Source organism: Staurois parvus, unplaced genomic scaffold (assembly GCF_062004578.1).
Source record: "Staurois parvus isolate SC_StPar_1 unplaced genomic scaffold, SC_StPar_1.0 ptg000377l, whole genome shotgun sequence".
Classification (NCBI taxonomy): Eukaryota; Metazoa; Chordata; class Amphibia; order Anura; family Ranidae; genus Staurois; species Staurois parvus.
In genome coordinates this window covers 809,613-829,832 of record NW_028318173.1, presented here as the reverse complement: position 1 = coordinate 829,832, position 20,220 = coordinate 809,613, and the positions used below count along the sequence as shown (strand labels likewise).

At 45.9% G+C, this 20,220-nt stretch overlaps 1 protein-coding gene across 1 annotated transcript; it reads left to right on the top strand.

The window, feature by feature from the left end:
* The first annotated feature begins 3,724 nt into the window (after nucleotides 1-3,724).
* LOC149456063 (toll-like receptor 4) lies at nucleotides 3,725-19,901 on the top strand. Its single transcript, XM_089685512.1, has 3 exons — nucleotides 3,725-3,900; nucleotides 11,613-11,779; nucleotides 16,417-19,901. Exons 1-3 carry the CDS (start codon nucleotides 3,829-3,831, stop codon nucleotides 18,704-18,706), a joined length of 2,529 nt encoding a protein of 842 aa, XP_089541638.1. The 5' UTR covers nucleotides 3,725-3,828; the 3' UTR covers nucleotides 18,707-19,901.
* The last annotated feature ends 319 nt before the right edge of the window (nucleotides 19,902-20,220 follow it).

The window sequence follows — 20,220 nt, the reverse complement described above, 5'->3', positions numbered from 1 at the left end:
AATTATTACAATAAAAAAACCCAAAAAAACATAAGAGCAAATTTTTAAATGATGTCTTATTGTTAATGTCTGATTAACAGCATTATTTGTGCAGATTTGTAAAGTTACTTTTAAATGGAGGTATATGGGAAATGTAGTGAAATTCTAAGACCAAAATTTAGAAAACTTAAATAACATACAGTATATAACAAAAATATAAATAAACAAATATAATAATAATAATTATTATTATTATTATTATTATTATTAAACCAATATTTTAAAAAAAAATTTTGTCTATACAGTATATAACATATAATAATAATAATTATTATTATTGTTGTTATTATTGTTATTGATAATATTATTATTATTGCTGTTGTTGTTATTATAATAATAATTGTTATTATTATTATTATATGTTATATACTGTATAGACACATTTTTTTTTTAAATATTGATATAATAATAATAATTATTATTATTATTATAATAACAACAGCAATAATACTATTATCAATAACAATAATAATAACAATAATAACAACAATAATAATAATAATAATTTTTTATAATAATTATTATTACTATTATTACAATGATAATATTTAAAAGCACATAGTAACATATATTTTAAAATGTCTGCAATGTTTTTGCAGGTTTTTAAAGTTACTGTCAAATGTAGGTAAATAAGGAATGTAGCAAAATGTTAAAACCCAACTTAAAAAAAAATAAAAGTAAATAAAATATGAAGTATATAAAATATATTATTATTATTATACTATCATTTGAAAAAACACATTTTATTTTTCATAGGCTTACTTTGTGAACATTAAATGCTGCTGTAGCTTCCTGACTGGGACCAAATGTTATATTATATGACTGCACTTCCAGATCAACAGATGGCGCTGTTCAGTCACACCAGCTGCTACAGGCCCCTTTTTTGTGTCACCTTGCACTTTTAACTTTGAATAAAATTTAATGTGAAACTTGAAATAATTCAGAGAAAATGGGAACTCTGTGATATTAAACAACAGAAGGAGGAAATGGAACATTGCATAAATATTTCACTCTCAGAAGGGAAATTATTAATAGCAGACTGTACATCCCTATGCTGATGGCAGTTTGGTGAAGTTGGTGGAAGTGTGCGGGATGCAGGGGGTGCCTGTGCTGTGTAATTCTCAGATCTGGACAGACAAAAATATAAATTCTTTGGCAAGTAAAAAATCGCTCTTATATGCGTTTCCTTTGTTTTCTGACAACACGTGGTCAATTCAGCAGCAGCATTGTCACCCTCCTCAGCATGAGTTCCAGCAGCCATGCCAGCCTGCAGAGCATTAAACGCATTCTTTCTCATTCGCCAAATACACATGAAAAAAAAACAAACATCCTGATGAAGTTTACACAAAAGGGTTTAACTATAATAAATATTTATGTATCTATCCATACTACATGTACAGTACATTCATTCCGTGTGAATGGGGCAAAAACGAATGTTATTTGCTCTGCAGGTCGAATGTTATTCATTTGTATAAAAAAAAATAAAATTGTAAATTATGGCCAGTAGATGGAGCCATAGTTTACTATGATCATCAGCGCCATCTAGTGGCCTTAAAGTGGACCTTCACCCTAAAGGTCATGTTATGCCCTCATTTACAAATAGGATAAAATAAAAAATAAAAGTATATATATATATATATATATATATATATATAAAATAATAATAATTATTATTATTATTTATTAATTAATTAATTTATTTAAATTAAATTTGTATTTATTTATTTTTATTTTTTTTAGTTTCATTTTTATTTATTTATTTTTAATTTATTTATTTTAATTTATTTATTTATTTGTTTTGAAATGAAATTATTTATTTATTTATTTAATTTTTATCTATTTCTTTTTTTAATTTCTTGCCTAGGCAAAGAAATTGTCTCCACCCGCTGCGCGTACACTTATGTGCCGCAGGTCTCTGTTCCTGAGAGATCCCTGTGGCACATCTGCGCACATTTCCCACACACGCACAAAGACCACTACCATGGTGGTCCGAACCCTTCCCTAACGTGCGGAGCCAGGCAGAGGCCGTGGACACATCTGCATGTGGTCACGGTGGCGCTGGAGGAGGGGCCGACGGAATTTCTGATTTGAGCAGCATTTTCCTGATTTGCTTTATTCTGTATGATAGAATGACATTCCACCTGAAGAGAAAATACAGAGAACACTACAGTGGGGGGGTGGAGGGACAGAGGACACTACATTGGGGGGGGGGGGTGAAGGGCACAGAGTACACTATAATGGGGGGGGGGGTGTGTGTGTGAAGGGGACAGAGGACACTACAGTGGGGGGGTATGAAGGGGACAAAGGACACTACAGTGGAGGGGGGGGTGGTGAAAGGGACAGAGGACACAATAGTGGGGGGCTGTGAGGGGGACAGAGGACACTACAGTGGGGGGGGGTGAAAGGGACAAAGGACACTACAGTGGGGGGGGGGGGTGAAAGGGACAGAGGACACTATAGTGGGGGGGCTGTGAGGGGGACAGAGGACACTACAGTGGGGGGGGGTGAAAGGGACAGAGGACACTATAGTTGGGGGGGCTGTGAGGGGGACAGAGGACACTACAGTGGGGGGGGGGTGTAAAGAGGACAAAGGACACTACATTTTGGGGGGGGTGAAGGGGTCAGAGGACACTACAGTGGGGGTGAAGGGGACAGAAGACACTACATTGAGGGGGTGAAGGGGACAGAGGACACAGCAGTTGGGGGGCGGTGAAGGGGACAGAGGACACAGCAGTTGGGGGGGTGATGCACAGGGGGACAGAGGACACAGCAGTTGGGGGGGGAGGTGATGCGCAAGGGGACAGAGGACACAGCAGTTAGGGGGGGAGGTGATGCGCAGGGGGACAGAGGACACAGCAGTTGGGGGGGGTAAAGGGGACAGAGGACACAGCAGTTGGGGGGAGGGGGTGAAGGGGACAGAGGACACAGCAGTTGGGGGGGGGGGGGTGATGCGCAGGGGGACAGAGGACACAGCAGTTGGGGGGGTGGGTGATGCGCAGGGGGACAGAGGACACAGCAGTTGGGGGGGGGGGTGATGCGCAGGGGGACAGAGGACACAGCAGTTGGGGGGGTGGGTGATGCGCAGGGGGACAGAGGACACAGCAGTTGGGGGGGGGGGTGATGCGCAGGAGGACAGAGGACACAGCAGTTGGGGGGGGGGGGGGTAAAGGGGACAGAGGACACAGCAGTTGGGGGGGGAGGGGGTGAAGGGGACAGAGGACACAGCAGTTGGGGGGGGGGTGATGCGCAGGGGGACAGAGGACACAGCATTTGGGGGGGGTAAAGGGGACAGAGGACACAGCAGTTGGGGGGGAGGGGGTGAAGGGGACAGAGGACACAGCAGTTGGGGGGGAGGGGGTGAAGGGGACAGAGGACACAGCAGTTGGGGGGGGGGGATGCGCAGGGGGACAAAGGACACAGCAGTTGGGGGGGAGGGGGTGAAGGGGAAAGAGGACACAGCAGTTGGGGGGTGAAGGGGACAGAGGATACAGCAGTTGGGGGGTGAAGAGGACAGAGGACAGTATATATATTGTAAATATTTGTATTCATTTATATACATTTTTGATTTTTGTGGTTTTTATTGTAATGCCTAATTCATTCCAGACATGGTGTCACTGCCCCCCCCCCCATGTAATGATTTGAGGAAGTGATACTGCGAGTCATTTCTGCGCTTTCACAATGAATCGTTTGCTTTTCGTGTGACGATATGAAGGACGAGACGCTGAACCCGAACAGACGGCTACAAGCGAGGAGCGAGGAGCGCACACCGGCCTGTTGTCCATTCAGAGTATGGCCCGTCTGTGGACGTCACTGTTCATCCTCTGCCTCGTGTTCAGCAATACTCGGAGCTGCTGCAGACCGGTGAGTATCCATGAATGAAAAAAAAAAAAATCGTTTGATAGGACACAGAATCCTCGCATGTCATTCACATCACGGGTCCCAGCACACGGCTGTCTGCGGGTCTTGGATCCGCCTTGTCCAGGGTGCAAATATTTGCAAAACGTTTTCTGTACGATTTACTTACAAAACTCGTTTCACCTGTTAATTCTGCATCATATATAGAAAAACATTTTAGTTCCTATTAAACTCAACTAAAAACAACTGCCACTTTTTTTTTTAACCCCTTCCAGTCCGGACACTTTCACCTCCTTCCAGTCCGGACACTTTCACCCCCCTTCCAGTCTGGACACTTTCACCCCCCTTCCAGTCCGGACACTTTCACCCCCCTTCCAGTCCGGACACTTTCACCCCCCTTCCAGTCCGGACACTTTCACCCCCTTCCAGTCCGGACACTTTCACCTCCTTCCAGTCCGGACACTTTCACCCCCTTTTTTTATATCATTTTTTTTTTTTTTTTACATACTGTCACCCTAGCAGTACAGTGTCACCATGGTGACACTATACTACTTATGGGGGGTGATGAAGATTTGTTTTTCCTTTTTTTACACTGATTGCTGTTACACCCATAAAGGCCGTAAAATCAATAATTTCTCCTTCTCTCTGGCTGCATTCTTGCAGCCATTGAGAAGTACTGTGTGAGCTGTGATTGGTCACAGCTTGTCACATGGTACAAGGCTGTTGTGAATGACCCTGTACCATGTGACCTCTGTGATCATTCACAGATTTCACTAGTAGTAAGCAATGATGTCAGAAGTGACATTTTGCTTGCTACTGCTCATGTGATCACTGATTGGCCAATCAGTGATCACATGATCGGGACCTCACAAAGAGGTCCCATACAGCACCAGATCGCAGTGCCGTGCGCTCCCAGGGAGTGCGCTGCACAAGCAGGGAAGTGGGAAACGGCCACCCGCTCCTGCACTGCTCACGTCCGGCAGTTTATATACATGGGCCGGACGGGAAATAGTTAAAGTATCTATATACTGACTATATACAATATATGAGTTATTTTCAGTTCTTTACGGATTCAACTAAAAGTAACTGTCACTTTTTATATAATTGTGTGTTTATATATATATATATATATATATATATATATATATATATATATATATACAATGCTCAAAAAAAATGAAAGGAAGACTTTGTATTCAGAGTATAGCATCAAGTCCATGAGACTCCTGGGATATTGATCTGGTCAGGAAAGTCACAGAGGGGGGTGATAATCAGTTTCAGCTGCTTTGGTGTTCATGAAATTAACAACAGGGGCACTAGATGGGCAACAATGAGACAACCCCCAAAACAGGAATGGTTTTACAGGTGACATTTTTCCCTACTCATCTTCTCTGACTGTTTTTCACTAGTTTTGCATTTGGCTAGGGTCAGTGTCACTACTGGTAGCATGAGGCCATACCTGGACCCTACAGAGGTTGCACAGGCAGTCCAACTCCTCCAGGATGGCACATCAATACGTGGCATTGCCAGAAGGTTTGCTGTGTCTCCCAGCACAGTCTCAAGAGCATGGAGGAGATTCCAGGAGACAGGCAGTTACTCTAGGAGAGCTGGACAGGGCCGTAGAAGGTCCTTAACCCATCAGCAGGACCGGTATCTGCTCCTTTGTGCAAGGAGGAACAGGATGAGCACTGCCAGAGCCCTACAAAATGACCTCCAGCAGGCCACTGGTGTGAAAGTCTCTGACCAATCAGAAACAGACTTCATGAGGGTGGCCTGAGGGCCCGACGTCCTCTAGTGGGCCCTGTGCTCACTGCCCGGCACCATAGAGCTGGATTGGCATTTGCCATTGAATCCCAGAATTGTCAGGTCCACCACTGGCACCCTGTGCTTTTCACAGATGAGAGAAGGTTCACCCTGAGCACATGTGATAGATGTGAAAAGGTCTGGAGAAGCCGTGGAGAACGTTCTGCTGCCTGTGACATGGTTCAGCATTATGGTGGTGGGTCAGTGATGGTCTGGGGAGGCATATCCATGGAGGGAGCACAGACCTCTACAGGCTAGACAATGGCACCTTGACTGCCATTAGGTATCGGGATGAAATCCTTGGACCCATTGTCAGACCCTACACTGGTGCAGTGGGTCCTGGGTTCCTCCTGGGGCAGTGGCTCCTGGGTTCCTCCTGGGGCAGTGGCTCCTGGGTTCCTCCTGGGGCAGTGGCTCCTGGGTTCCTCCTGGGGCAGTGGCTCCTGGGTTCCTCCTGGGGCAGTGACTCCTGGGTTCCTCCTGGTGCAGTGACTCCTGGGTTCCTCCTGGTGCAGTGACTCCTGGGTTCCTCCTGGTGCAGTGACTCCTGGGTTCCTCCTGGTGCAATGGCTCCTGAGTTCTTCCTGGTGCAATGGGTCCTGGGTTCCTCCTGGTGCAGTGGGTCCTGGGTTCCTCCTGGTGCAGTGGGTCCTGGGTTCCTCCTGGTGCAGTGGGTCCTGGGTTCCTCCTGGTGCAGTGGGTCCTGGGTTCCTCCTGGTGCAATGGGTCCTGGGTTCCTCCTGGTGCAGTGACTGCTGGGTTCCTCCTGGTGCATGACAATGCCCAGCCTCATGTGGGAAGAGTATACAGGCAGTTCCTGGAGGATGAAGGAATTGATACCATTGAATGGCCCCCACGCTCACCTGACCTAAATCCAATAGAACACATCTGGGTTGTCATGCTTTGGTCCATCTGATGCCGCCAGGTTGCACCTCAGACTGTCCAGGAGCTCAGTGATACCCTGGTTCAGATCTGGGAGGAAATCCCCCAGGACACCATCCGTGGTCTCATTAGGACCCTCCCCCGACATTGTCAGGCATGCATACAAGCACGTGGGGGCCATACAAACTACTGAGGACCATTCTGAGTTGCTGCAATGACATTTCAGTTAAATGGACTCGCCTGCTGCATCATTTCTTCATTTTGATTTTCGAGGTATCTTTGAATTCAGTCCTCTGTAGGTCGATCATTTTCATTTCCATCAAACGATGGGGCGTCCTCATGTTCCTCACACATTACCCAGTCCAGGTCAGTAGAGAGATCCAGCAGGAGATTTGTCCCCATTGAGATCTGATGGCTTTTCAAAGTGTTCCTTTCAGTTTTTTGAGCAGTGTGTGTATATATATATACTGTATATGACTATTATTTTTAGCTCTGAGACTAAATTAAAAATAACTCACTTTTTAATAAGTTTCTATATACTGACTTTATATACTGTGTGTAGCTGTTATTTTGAGTTCTCACTAAACTGCCACTTTTTTTCTAAGTATTTATATACTGATATATATATATATATATGATTATTATTTTCCATTCTCATTAGACTAAACTAAAAATACCGTCCCTTTTTTTTTTGTATCTATAAATTGGCTATGTATATGACTGTTATTTTCAGTTCTCATTAGATTCAGCTGAAAATAACTGTCACTTTTAAAAAAAATAAATAAATAATGATCTGTAACCTGGTAACCCCGGTGTGAATTGAGCCTAATGCATGAAACCATCTGCAGGGGGAGATTCTCTGCTTCTCATTAGAACCCACACGGAAGAAAAATATATTTGAAATATGTTTTTAAAATATTCTTCCCAAATATAATCACATATATTTGAAATGCTATAATTTTGGCCATATTCAATATATATATATATATATATACACACACACACACACACACACACAATGAAGGAAATGCGTATTTGCTCCCCTTCTGATTTTGAATGTTTGCCCCTCACAAAGAAATGATCGGTCTAAAAATCGAATGTTCGGTGTTTTGTAACACTGAGAGACAGAATAGCAACAACAAATTCAGCAGAAATGCATCTAACAAATGATGACTGATTTGCATGTTCATGAGGGAAATAAGTATTTGATCCCCTTCACAAAACATGACTTAGTACTTGGTGGCAAATCTCTTGTTGACAATTACAGAGGTCAGACATTTCCTGGAGTTGGCCCCCAGGTTTGCACACATCTCAGGAGGGATTTTGGCCCACTCCTCTTGGCAGATCCTCTCCAAGTCATTAAGGTTTGGTGGCTGACGTTTGGCAACTCGAACTTTCAGCTCCTCCACAGATTTTCAATCGGATTAAGGTCTGGAGACTGGCTAGGCCACTCCAGGACCTTAATGTGCTTCTTCTTGAGCCACTCCTTTGTTGCCTTGGCCGTGTGTTTTGGGTAATTGTCATGCTGGAACACCCATCCACGACCCATTTTCAATGCCATGGCTGAGGGACGAAGGTTCTTACCCAAGATTTGACGGTACATTGCCCCGTCCATCGTCCCTTTGATGCGGTGCAGTTGTCCTGTTCCCTTGTTTGACAGTTGGGATGGTGTTCTTGGGGTCATAGGCAGCATTCCTCCTCCTCCAAACACGGCAAGTTGAGTTGATGCCAAAGAGCTGGATTTTGGTCTCATCTGACCACAACACTTCCCACCAGTCCTCCTCTGCATCATTCAGATGTTCGGTGGCAGACTTCAGATGGGCCTGGACATGTGCTTTCTGGAGCAGAGGAACCTTGCAGGCACTGCAGGATTTCAATCCTTGTCGGCGTAGTGTGTTACCAATTGTTTTCTTGGTGACTGTGGTCCCAGCTGCCTGGAGATCATTGACAAGATCCTCACGTGTAGTTCTGGGATGATTCCTCACTGTTCTCATGATCATTGACACTCCACGAGGTGAGATCTTGCATGGTGCACCAGACCTAGGGAGACTGACACTTGTTTTGTGTTTCTTCCATTTGTGAATGATTGTACCAACTGTTGTCACCTTCTCACCAAGCTGCTTGGCCATAGTTTGGTAGCCCAGTCCAGCCTTGTGTAGGTCTACAATCTTGTCCCTGACATCCTTGGACAGCTCTTTGGTCTTTGCCATGGTGAAGAGTTTGGAATCTGATGGTTCGATTGCTCCTGTGGACAGGTGTCTTTTATACAGGTAACAAAATGAGATTAGCAGCACTCCCTTTAAGAGACTGCTTCTAATCTCAGCTTGTTACCTGTATGAAAGATACCTGGTAGCCAGAAATCCTGCTGAATGATAGGGGATCAAATACTTATTTCCCTCATGAACATGCAAATCAGTCATCATTTGTTAGACATGCATTTCTGCTGAATTTGTTGTTGTATTCTGTCTCTCAGTGTTACAATACACCGAACATTCGAATTTTAGACCGATCATTTCCTTGTGAGTGGGCAAACATTCAACATTAGCAGGGGATCAAATACGCATTTCCTTCACTATATATATATATATATATATATATATATATATATATTGAATATGGCCAAAATTATAGCATTTCAAATATACTTGTTAGGGATCCGGGTGTGACCAGAAATGTGTGGACTGACACAGGAAAGTAGCAGGCTTCAGGAACACAGGCGTAGTCAGGGCTGGAGAGGTGGAATGGTCAGGCCGGCCGCAAGGTACTGTCAGGCTCCGCCCAACGGGATCTCTAGTGGTCCACGGCACGGGGTTTCCCAGGACGCGGAGTCTAAGTCCCAGTCTGCCTTTTCACCAGGGCCCCTGATGGTGGGGATGGACTTGGTGCAAGACTGAAACCAGGTCGCGTTCCTGGGCACCCCCGGCGGTGGCAGAGGGGTCCCGCTGAGGGTATGTGCCCGGGTTGAGCCTGCTGTGAAGGGGATGACAGATCCCGATCCGAGCGGGATGGATGGGATGACAGATCCCGATCCGAGCGGGATGGATGGGATGACAGATCCCGATCCGAGCGGGATGGATGGGATGACAGATCCCGATCCGAGCGGGATGGATGGGATGACAGTCAGGAGTAGGCGAGGTCAGACTAGCCGGGTCGGTATCGTGCGGGCAGCGTGGTACAGGGGGAGCAGGCAGAGAATAGTCAGGGTCACAAGCCGGGTTCAGTAACTCACAGACAGCGTGGTACAGGGGATCAGGCAGAAGGATGGTCAGGCAAGCCAGGGGTTCAACAGGAGACGGTCAGCAGAGGTCAGGATCAAGCAGGGTCAGCAACGAGACAGGACCACAGGATACCAGGTACAGGGGCTCATGGGAAAACATACACCAAGGCCCTGATCACAGGTCTGGCCATTCCTTAAATACACCCCCTGCAATCAGCCCCAGGTGTTGGCTGATTGCCTGGAGTGAGCTTCTGGCTGCTGAGAGCACCCGCTGGTCAGCCCTGGTACTGCAGCCCACACGGCAGGTGAGTCCCACCACCAGTGCTGAGTCCATTCCTGACAATACTGTATGTCTTTAAAAATACAAATCTACATTTTTGGAATGCACTTACAAATATATGTTAAAATTACTTTTTTACATGTTAAAAAAAATCTGAAGAATATATTTTTCAGAAAATATATTTTTAAAAATATATTTTTTTAAAATATATTTTCAGATTTTTTTTAACATTTAAAAAGTAATTTTAACATATATTTGTAAGTGCATTCCAAAAATGTAGATTTGTATTTTTAAAGACATACAGTATATTTGAAATGTATTTTTTAAAATATTTTTCATATATTTTGTTTGGGAGGCATTTTGCTCATGGTTTAAGGTAGGGGTCTCCAAACGTACTAAACAAAGGGCTAGTTTACTTCAGTGCCCTATCATTGGTGTCAGTGGGAGGAATAGTGCCCTATCATTGGTGTCAGTGGGAGGAATAGTGCCCTATCATTGGTGTCAGTGGGAGGAATAGTGTCCCATCATTGGTGTCAGAGGGAGGAATGGTGTCCCATCATTGGTATCAGTGGGAGGAATAGTGCTCCATCATTGGTATCAGTGGGAGGAATAATGCCCCATCATTGGTATCAGTGGGAGGAATAGTGCCCCATCATTGGTATCAGTGGGAGGAATAGTGCCCCATCATTGGTGTCAGTGGGAGGAATAGTGCCCCAACATTGGCATCAGTGGGAGGATTAGTGCCCCATCATTGGTGTCAGTGGGAGGAATAGTGCCCCATCATTGGTGTCAGTGGGAGGATTAGTGCCCCATCATTGGTGTCAGTGGGAGGAATAGTTCCCCATCATTGGTATCAGTGGGAGGAATAGTGCCCCATCATTGGTGTCAGTGGGAGGAATAGTGTCCCATCATTGGTGTCAGTGGGAGGAATAGTGCCCATCAGTGCATGTGGAAGGAATAGTCCCCCAAGGGCTGGATAAAGGCAAGTAAAGTGTTCCATGCAGCCCCAGGGCCACAATTTGGACACCTCATTAGCACTCAGGAAGCCGAATTTCATGTAGATGTGTGTCCAATAAACATCATTAAAATATTGTAACTTACTGCCCATGCCTCGGTATCTGTTGCAACCCCCTATACAGCAGAGCTCAGACTGTGAGAGTGAGAAGCAGCACAAGGAGCCAATCAGGCGTGCCGCAGCGCTTCTATGCTAACAAGCAGCTTGCTGAGAGGAGGAGGGAGCAGAGTGACACATAGATGAGCTGATCAATCTGTTGTTTCTTATTTACTGACCAGCTGTAAGTCGGGGGGGCGGGGACAAGACTCAGCTGTATTACCAAATTGCAGCAGAGGAATGTCAGGTCTCCAGACTGGCTGTGCTTTCTGGCAGGGCTGTAAAATTCCAATAACGAATGGTCCTTTGGCTGAGATATACAGCGAGGTCCCCCATCTGTGCGTTCAGCTATGGTCTTGGAGCTTCAGCCTCTTGAGGTTCAGGTTCCATAAGCTACAAATAAGTCCTTTTCCTTTTCTGTGCAGGACATTCATCAAGAATCCATGAACTGCTATAAGTGCAACTTGTCCACCGTTCCCGCGGATTTGCCGGAGGAGATTAGTGGGCTCGATCTTAGTTTTAACCCTCTTAAACATCTCTATAACGGGAGTTTGTCGAGATTTTCCCAACTCCAGATCCTCGATCTTACAAGGTAAATCTGCAGAAATCATTTGCTGGCTACGCCATATTTCAATTACGGTAACGTGATGTGATTTGTACCCGTGCAGACAGATCTTCAAAGTAGCTAGGCTCATCAAAAACAGGTATGGCGTTGCTGAAATATAAGAATGTGTTGGATGAACTGAATGGTAATTGGGTAAATCATGGTTAGGCCTTGGTCTTGGCTTGGTGGAACTGAGTGCTAATTGGGTAAATCATGGTTAGGCCTTGGTCTTGGCTTGGTGGAACTGAGTGCGAATTGGGTAAATCATGGTTAGGCCTTGGTCTTGGCTTGGTTGGAATGAATTGGTAATTGGGTAAATCGAGGGTATACCTCAACCTTGGCTTGGCTGAACTGAGTGGTAATTGGGTAAATCATTGGTAGACCTCGGCCTTGGCTTGGCTGAACTGAATGGTAATTGGGTAAATCATAGTTAGACCTTAGTCTTGGCTTGCTGGAACTGAATAGTAATTGTTTAAATCACGGGTAGACTTTGGCTCGGGGGAACTGAGAGGTAATTGGGTAAATTACGGGTAGATCTTGGTCTTGGCTTGGCTGAACTGAATGCCAATTGGGTAAATCATGGTTAGGCCTTGGTCTCGGCTTGGTGGAACCGAGTGATAACTGAGTAAATTATAGTTAGACCTCGGCCTTGGCTTGGTTGGAATGAATTGGTAATTGGGTAAATCGAGGGTATACCTCGACCTTGGCTTGGCTGAACTGAATGGTAATTGGGTAAATCATGGTTAGACCTCGGCCTTGGCTTGGTTGAACTGAATGGTAATTGGGTAAATCATGGTTAGGCCTTGGTTTTGGCTTGGTTGAACTGAGTGGTAATTGGGTAAATCATAGTTAGACCTTAGTCTTTGCTTGCTGGAACTGAATGGTAATTGGTTAAATCATGGTTAGGCCTTGGTCTTGGCTTGGCTGAACTGAATGGCAATTGGGTAAATCATGGTAAGGCCTTGGTCTTGGCTTGGCTGAACAGAATGGCAATTGGGTAAATCGTGGTTAGGCCTTGGTCTTGGCTTGGTGGAACTGAGTGCTAATTGGGTAAATCATGGTTAGGCCTTGGTCTTGGCTTGCTGGAACTGAATGGTAATTGTTTAAATCACGGGTAGACTTTGGCTCGGGGGAACTGAGAGGTAATTGTGTAAATTACGGGTAGACCTTGGTCTTGACTTGCTGGAACTGAATGATAATTGGTTAAAGCACGGGTAGACCTTGGCTTGGGGGAACTGAGAGGTAATTGGGTAAATTACGGGTAGATCTTGGTCTTGGCTTGGCTGAACTGAATGCCAATTGGGTAAATCATGGTTAGGCCTTGGTCTTGGCTTGGTGGAACTGAATGGCAATTGGGTAAATCATGGTAAGGCCTTGGTCTTGGCTTGGCTGAACAGAATGGCAATTGGGTAAATCATGGTAAGGCCTTGGTCTTGGCTTGGCTGAACAGAATGGCAATTGGGTAAATCATGGTAAGGCCTTGGTCTTGGCTTGGCTGAACAGAATGGCAATTGGGTAAATCGTGGTTAGGCCTTGGTCTTGGCTTGGTGGAACTGAGTGCTAATTGGGTAAATCGTAGTTAGACCTTGGCCTTGGCTTGGTTGGAATGAATTTGTAATTGGGTAAATCGAGGGTATACCCCGGCCTTGGCTTGGCTGAAATTAATGGTAATTGGGTAAATTATGGTTAGGCCTTGGTCTTGGCTTGGTGGTACTGAGTGGTAATTGGGTAAATCGTAATCAGACCTTGGCCTTGGCTTGGCTGAACTGAATGGTAATTGGGTAAGTCATAGAAAGGCTTTGGTCTTGGCTTGGTTAGAATGAATTGGTAATTGAGTAAATCATGGTTAGGCCTTGGTCTTGGCTTGGTGGAACTGAACAGTAATTGGGTAAATCATGGGTAGACCTTGATGGGCGCTCTGCACTGGGCAAGGCGGAGAGAAGAGCTCTGTACTAAAGGGGAGGGGGAAGAATTCAGGGGGAGAGCTCTGTACTGCTGGGGGGGGAGAGGAGGTTGTAAACTGGCCTGTGAGATACGCACACCTGCAATATGTACATACTCCTGAACCCTGCATGCTGTACGCAGCACACTCTTGAACCCTGTACACTGTTTACAGCACAATCCTGAACCCTGCACTCTAAATGTAACAAACTCCTGAACCCTGCACTCTGTACATAGCACAATCCTGAACCCTGCACTGTGTACGTAGCACAATCTTGAATCCTGTACACTGTATGCAGCACAATCTTGTACCCTGCAATCTGCACATAGCACAATCCTGAACCCTACACTCTGTACATAGCACAATCCTGAACCCTACACTCTGTACATAACACAAACCTGAACCCTGAACTCTGTACATAGCACAATCCTGAACCCTGTACACTGTACATAGCACAATCCTGAACCCTGCTCTCTGTACGTAACACAATCCTGTACCCTGCACTCTGTATGTAGCACACTCCTGAACTCTGCACTCTGCATGTAGCACACTCCTGAACCCTGCACTCTGTAGCACACTCTTGAACCCTGCACTCTGCATGTAGCAAACTCCTGAACCCTGCACTCTGTATGTAGCACACTCCTGAACTCTGCACTCTGCATGTAGCACACTCCTGAACTCTGCACTCTGCATGTAGCACACTCCTGAACCCTGCACTCTGCATGTAGCACACTCCTGAACTCTGCACTCTGCATGTAGCACACTCCTGAACCCTGCACTCTGTATGTAGCACACTCCTGAACCCTGCACTCTGTATGTAGCACACTCCTGAACTCTGCACTCTGCATGTAGCACACTCCTGAACCCTGCATTCTGTATGTGGCACACTCCTGAACCCTGCACTCTGTATGTAGCACCCTCCTGAACTCTGCACTCTGTATGTAGCACCCTCCTGAACCCTGCACTCTGTATGTAGCACCCTCCTGAACTCTGCACTCTGTATGTAGCACCCTCCTGAACTCTGCACTCTGTATGTAGCACACTCCTGAACTCTGCACTCTGTACGTAGCATACTCCTGAACTCTGCACTCTGTATGTAGCACCCTCCTGAACTCTGCACTCTGTATGTAGCACACTTCTGAACTCTGCATTCTGTATGTAGTACACAAAGGGGGGGTGTTATTGATGATACAGATGGCGAGTGGCACGATGGGGGTGTGATAGAGTTTTCCATGGGGAAAAAAAGCCCTGCAGCCTTAGGTCTCATTTACACTTTGTAACTCCTCCCCTTTCTACTGCATGCACTTGCAGACAAAGCTGCATTTTTTTTAGGTGGAGTGGAGTCGAAGAGGGTCCTGTCAGGTGCGCTATACGGGGCCCCGTGATTTCTAACAGGAGAGGTGTTCTGAAGACCAAAGAGATTTAACGCCACATACGGAAAGGCTTCTTTACAGTAAGAGCTGTAACTACCGTATTTTTCGCCACATAAGACGCACCCGACCATAAGACGCACCTAGGTTTTAGAGGCAGAAAACAGGAAAAAAAAAATTTCTGAACTAATGAACTGCAGACAGTACAGGAGATGACCAGAGACTGCGGACAGCACAGGGATGACCAGAGACTGCGGACAGTACAGGAGATGACCAGAGACTGCGGACAGCACAGGGATGACCAGAGACTGCGGACAGCACAGGGATGACCAGAGACTGCGGACACAGTACAGGAGATGACCAGAGACTGCGGACAGTACAGGAGATGACCAGAGACTGCGGACAGCACAGGGATGACCAGAGACTGCGGACAGTACAGATGACTGCTGACCTTTGGGGAGGTGGGGAGCGGGTACCTGAATTTGACAGGTACCCGCTCTTACTTCCGCAGAGTTTTTGTTTGATCTTACCTGTTCCTCGATCCAGCCGTGCGCTGTCTTCCCGGCTTCTGTAATGACGCTCGGCATGACAGCCGGGTGCCCAGTGCGCATGAGCGAGAAGCACTTGCGCTTTGTGATTGGTCCGGCGGCTTCTGGGATCTGTCATGTGTCCCAGGTACCGCCTTACCATTCATAAAAAGCTCCGCTTCTTGCGCATGCGCACTTGGCACCCGGCTGTCATGCCCAGCACCCACACTACAGAAGCCGGAAGACAGCACGCCGCTGGATAGAGGAACAGGTAAGATCAAAGAACAAAGAAGTAAGAGCGGGTACCTGTCAAATTCAGGTACCCGCTCCCCACCTCCCCAAAGGTCAGCAGTCATCTCCATAATGTCCCGCTGCAGAGCTGAGCGGCCGGCCCGGTATTCTGACACGGCCGCGGTGGAAATACCGGACCGGCCGCTCCATATTCACTCCATAAGACGCACTGACATTTTCCCCCCTTTTTTGGGGGGAAAAAAGTGCGTCTTATGTAGCGAAAAATACGGTATGTGGAATAAACTCCCTCAGGAGCTATTTCTGGCCAACTCAGTAGATTGTTTTTTTTTTTTTTTCAAAAAGAGCTGTATGCATTCCTAAATGCAGATATATTACCCCTGTACCAGATAACATCCATAAAATATCCTTCTGGCTTTTCGAAGGAGAGCTTTTTTTTTTACCTTCATGTTATATGTGAGTAAACGTATGTTTTAAATCTGCCCAGTAGAGCATTATCTCAGCACGTTACATATTCTTTTTTGTTTCTCTCTGCAGGTGCGGTATAACTACAATAGAAGACAATTCATTTGTTGGCCTGGACGCTTTGCATACATTATTCCTCACAGGAAACCCAGTCAAGCATTGGTCCCAAGTGACCTTCGATGTTCTACCTTCTTTAAGGAAACTTGTTATCGTCGAAACATCTCTTGCATCTCTTTCTGAACTTCAAGTTGGGTATCTCTCATCACTACAGGAATTAAACGTGGCTAAAAACAGGATCGATCGACTTTATATTCCCTGTGTTTTATTTAATCTCCATGTCCTTGATCTTCGTGCAAACAACATTACTAAGATCAACAAGGAAGACCTAGACAACCTACGACACGCCAACACCTCCAACCTCGGTCTTGTACTGTCTGAGAATCCCATACACTCTATTGACCCTGGGGCTTTTAGGTTCGTGACCCTCCAACTATTACACCTCAAAGGTTCCTTTTCCCATGAAGATGTCCTAAAGGCTGGCCTAAATGCCATTTCAGGTCTTCGTGTCCAAAAGCTAATCATTGGACAGTACAGGAATTCTCCTACAAGGGTTTCCTTCAAGGAAAATCTTTTTGAAGGGCTGTGTGGGTTGGATGTCGAGGAGCTGACAATTACGGACCTCTATCTTACATATACCAACACCTTTTTCGACTGTATGGAGAATATTACCTCACTACGTTTCATATACACCAACTTATACCAATTCAGCCACGAGTCTTTTACTTCGAATATGCAGAAGTTCGAACTCAAGCATTCCTTCGTCGTGAACGTGCCTTCCTTCATAGTTTCGAATTTAAAGCACCTGAAGGAGCTCCAGATAACAGACAACCGACGGCTCACCAACTTTGACCATTCACTGCTTAAGTTAGACAAACTAGAGTTCCTAGATCTGAGTAAAAATAAAATAATGTTGGAGACATGCTGTAGTAAAAAGATTTCTGGGAAATCCCTCAAGCATTTGAATTTCAGCTATAATTCCTACATCGGGTTGAGGAGCATGTTTCTGGACATGCCCCATCTTCTCTCCTTAGACCTGAGTCACTCGAAGGTGGACAGTGTAGGACAATATCCGATATTTATGACTCTGAATAATCTGACTTACCTCGATCTGTCCTACACTTCGTGCCATTTTATAATCCACTGTTCCTTCTGCGGACTCTTCAGTTTGTCAGAGCTACGTGTATCCCATACCACTTTTGCTCCTGATGTATTGGGCTCCGTTTTCCAGAACTTAAGTAGCCTCCGTCTTCTTGACTTGGCATCTTGCAGCTTGGAGCACATACCCAACCAAACATTTGGACACCTCAAACGACTGCAAGTGCTGAACCTGAGCAAGAACAGGTTGATGGAACTTCATGCCTCTGTCCTGCTTTCTCTTTTTGCACTAAAACATTTAAATATAAGCGCTAATAACATCCAGGGGTTATCTAATGATACCATCCAGGTTCTATCAACTAGCTTGGCGAAAGTGGACCTTTCAGATAACCCCTATGACTGTTCTTGCACCCAAGAACAATTTCTGCTCTGGGTCCATGAGCGGAGCGTCAAAAATGCAAACTTTAGCAATCGCATGGAGTGCAAGACGCCAGAACACCTTCAGGGTTTGCCACTCTGGGAGGTCAACCTGAACTGCAGCTGGACTCTCGTATATGTCATCATGTTGGTCATCGTCGTAATTATGTTTCTTTCACTGCTGGTGTATCACTTCTACCTGAAAAACTGCTTTCTCTTTTTGTGTTTCTGCCGCCAAGGCTACAAAAAGTCAGCGACCGAGAAAACCTACGATGCTTTTGTCATACACTCCGGTCTAGATGAGGAATGGGTGAGGAACGAATTGCTCCCGGAGCTGGAAGATGGCGACCCGTCGTTTCGGCTTTGTGTGCACTACAGAAACTTCGAAGCAGGCAAGCTGATCCTTGAAAATATTTTTTACAACGGTATTTGCTGCAGCCGAAACGCTCTCGTCATCCTTTCTCCAAACTTCATCGAGAGCAAATGGTGTTCTTTTGAGTTTAGGTTGGCCCTGTTCTGGAGGTTCCTGGAGGATGAGTGTGGAATCATACTTATCCTACTGAGACCCGTCAGAGAAGACCAACTGAAACATATGTACGTTCTGAAAAGGCACCTCAGCAGCAAGACCTACCTAGAATGGAAAGATGACGATAAACAGAAGAAGGTCTTCTGGAGACGGTTAAGGGAAGCGTTGACGAGAGGTCGGGAGGTTGCTGCTCCACTTTTGGGTCGTAAAGGCTTGGAAATGTGTAATCTGCAGAACAAACAGAACAAAGAGAGCGCCTTGTGATGTGCCAGTGGTAAATGGAATCATTTGGAAGTAGTCTGAATGTGACTGTTTCACGTCCTCGTCCTCCATGGACTTTACATCATGTTCTGCTAAGGTGACGGTCAGGGGCGGACTGATCATTCAAGCACTCGGGCAATGACTGAGGGCCCGGGGTCAGTAGGGGGCTCCATGAGATGCCCTTGGTACATTTCATTGGCTTTTTCATAGGCTTTTTTGGGTGTGGGCGAGGACACAGGTTCCCCATGATACCCCATGAGTTGTCAGTCCACCCCTGGTGATGGTCACGTCTGAGAAAAATTGTCTCAAAAAAGTGCCTCAAAAGGACACAGCTAACACTTCCCTCTCCTGGTACCTGCACCACTGATATTCACGGTCCGAAAGGGCAACTTCCGCATCCAATGCCTCATGATATGCATGATTCTGACCAGTTGCCCGTAAGCAGAGGCTAAGCTCTTCGTTTTTCAGGCTTTCGCACTTGAAGTGAGCACTTGTAAGTACCTTCTGTTATAGGAAGGCAATGCAGCATCTCGGTACTGTAGACCAAGGCTTTTCGGTTCCTCTTATGTCAGCTCACCGCAACCCTTGTGGTTATACTGTTTCCAGTACTTGGAGGAATTGTGCCCCATCATTGGTGTCAGTGGGAGGAATAGTGCCCCATCATTGGTGTCAGTAGGAGGAATAGTGGCCTGTCATTGGTATCAGTGGGAGGAATAGTGCCCCATCATTGGTGTCAGTGGGAGGAATAGTGCCCCATCGTTGGTATCAGTGGGAGGAATAGTGCCCCATCATTGGTATCAGTGGGAGGAATAGTGTCCCATCATTGGTGTCAGTGGGAGGAATAGTGCCCCATCATTGGTGTCAGTGGGAGGAATAGTGCCCCATCATTGGTATCAGTGGGAGGAATAGTGCCCCATCATTGGTATCAGTGGGAGGAATAGTGTCCCATCATTGGTGTCAGTGGGAGGAATAGTGCCCCATCATTGGTGTCAGTGGGAGGAATAGTGCCCCATCATTTGTATCAGTGGGAGGAATAGTGCCCCATCATTTGTATCAGTGGGAGGAATAGTGCCTCATCATTGGTATCAGTGGGAGGAATAGTGTCCCATCATTGGTGTCAGTGGGAGGAATAGTGCCCCATCATTGGTGTCAGTGGGAGGAATAGTTCCCCATCATTTGTATCAGTGGAAGGAATAGTGCTCCATCATCGGTATCAGTGGAAGGAATAGTGTCCCATCATTGGTGTCAGTGGAAGGAATAGTGCCCTATCATTGGTATCAGTGGGAGGACTAGTATCCCATCATTGGTGTCTGTGGGAGGAATAGTGTCCCATCATTGGTGTCAGTGGGAGGAATAGTGCCCCATCATTGGTGTCAGTGGGAGGATTAGTGCCCCATCATTTTAATCAGTGGGAGGAATAGTGCCCCATCATTGGTGTCAGTGGTAGGAATAGTGTCCCATCATTGGTGTCAGTGGGAGGAATAGTGCCCCATCATTGGTGTCAGTGGTAGGAATAG

Coding starts and splice junctions, on each gene's coding strand:
- LOC149456063 (XM_089685512.1), top strand. CDS start 3,829: ATGGCCCGTCTGTGGACGTCACTGTTCATCCTCTGCCTCGTGTTCAGC. Junction 3,901..11,612: donor CTCGGAGCTGCTGCAGACCG/GTGAGTATCCAT, acceptor TTTTCTGTGCAG/GACATTCATCAAGAATCCAT. Junction 11,780..16,416: donor CAGATCCTCGATCTTACAAG/GTAAATCTGCAG, acceptor TTCTCTCTGCAG/GTGCGGTATAACTACAATAG.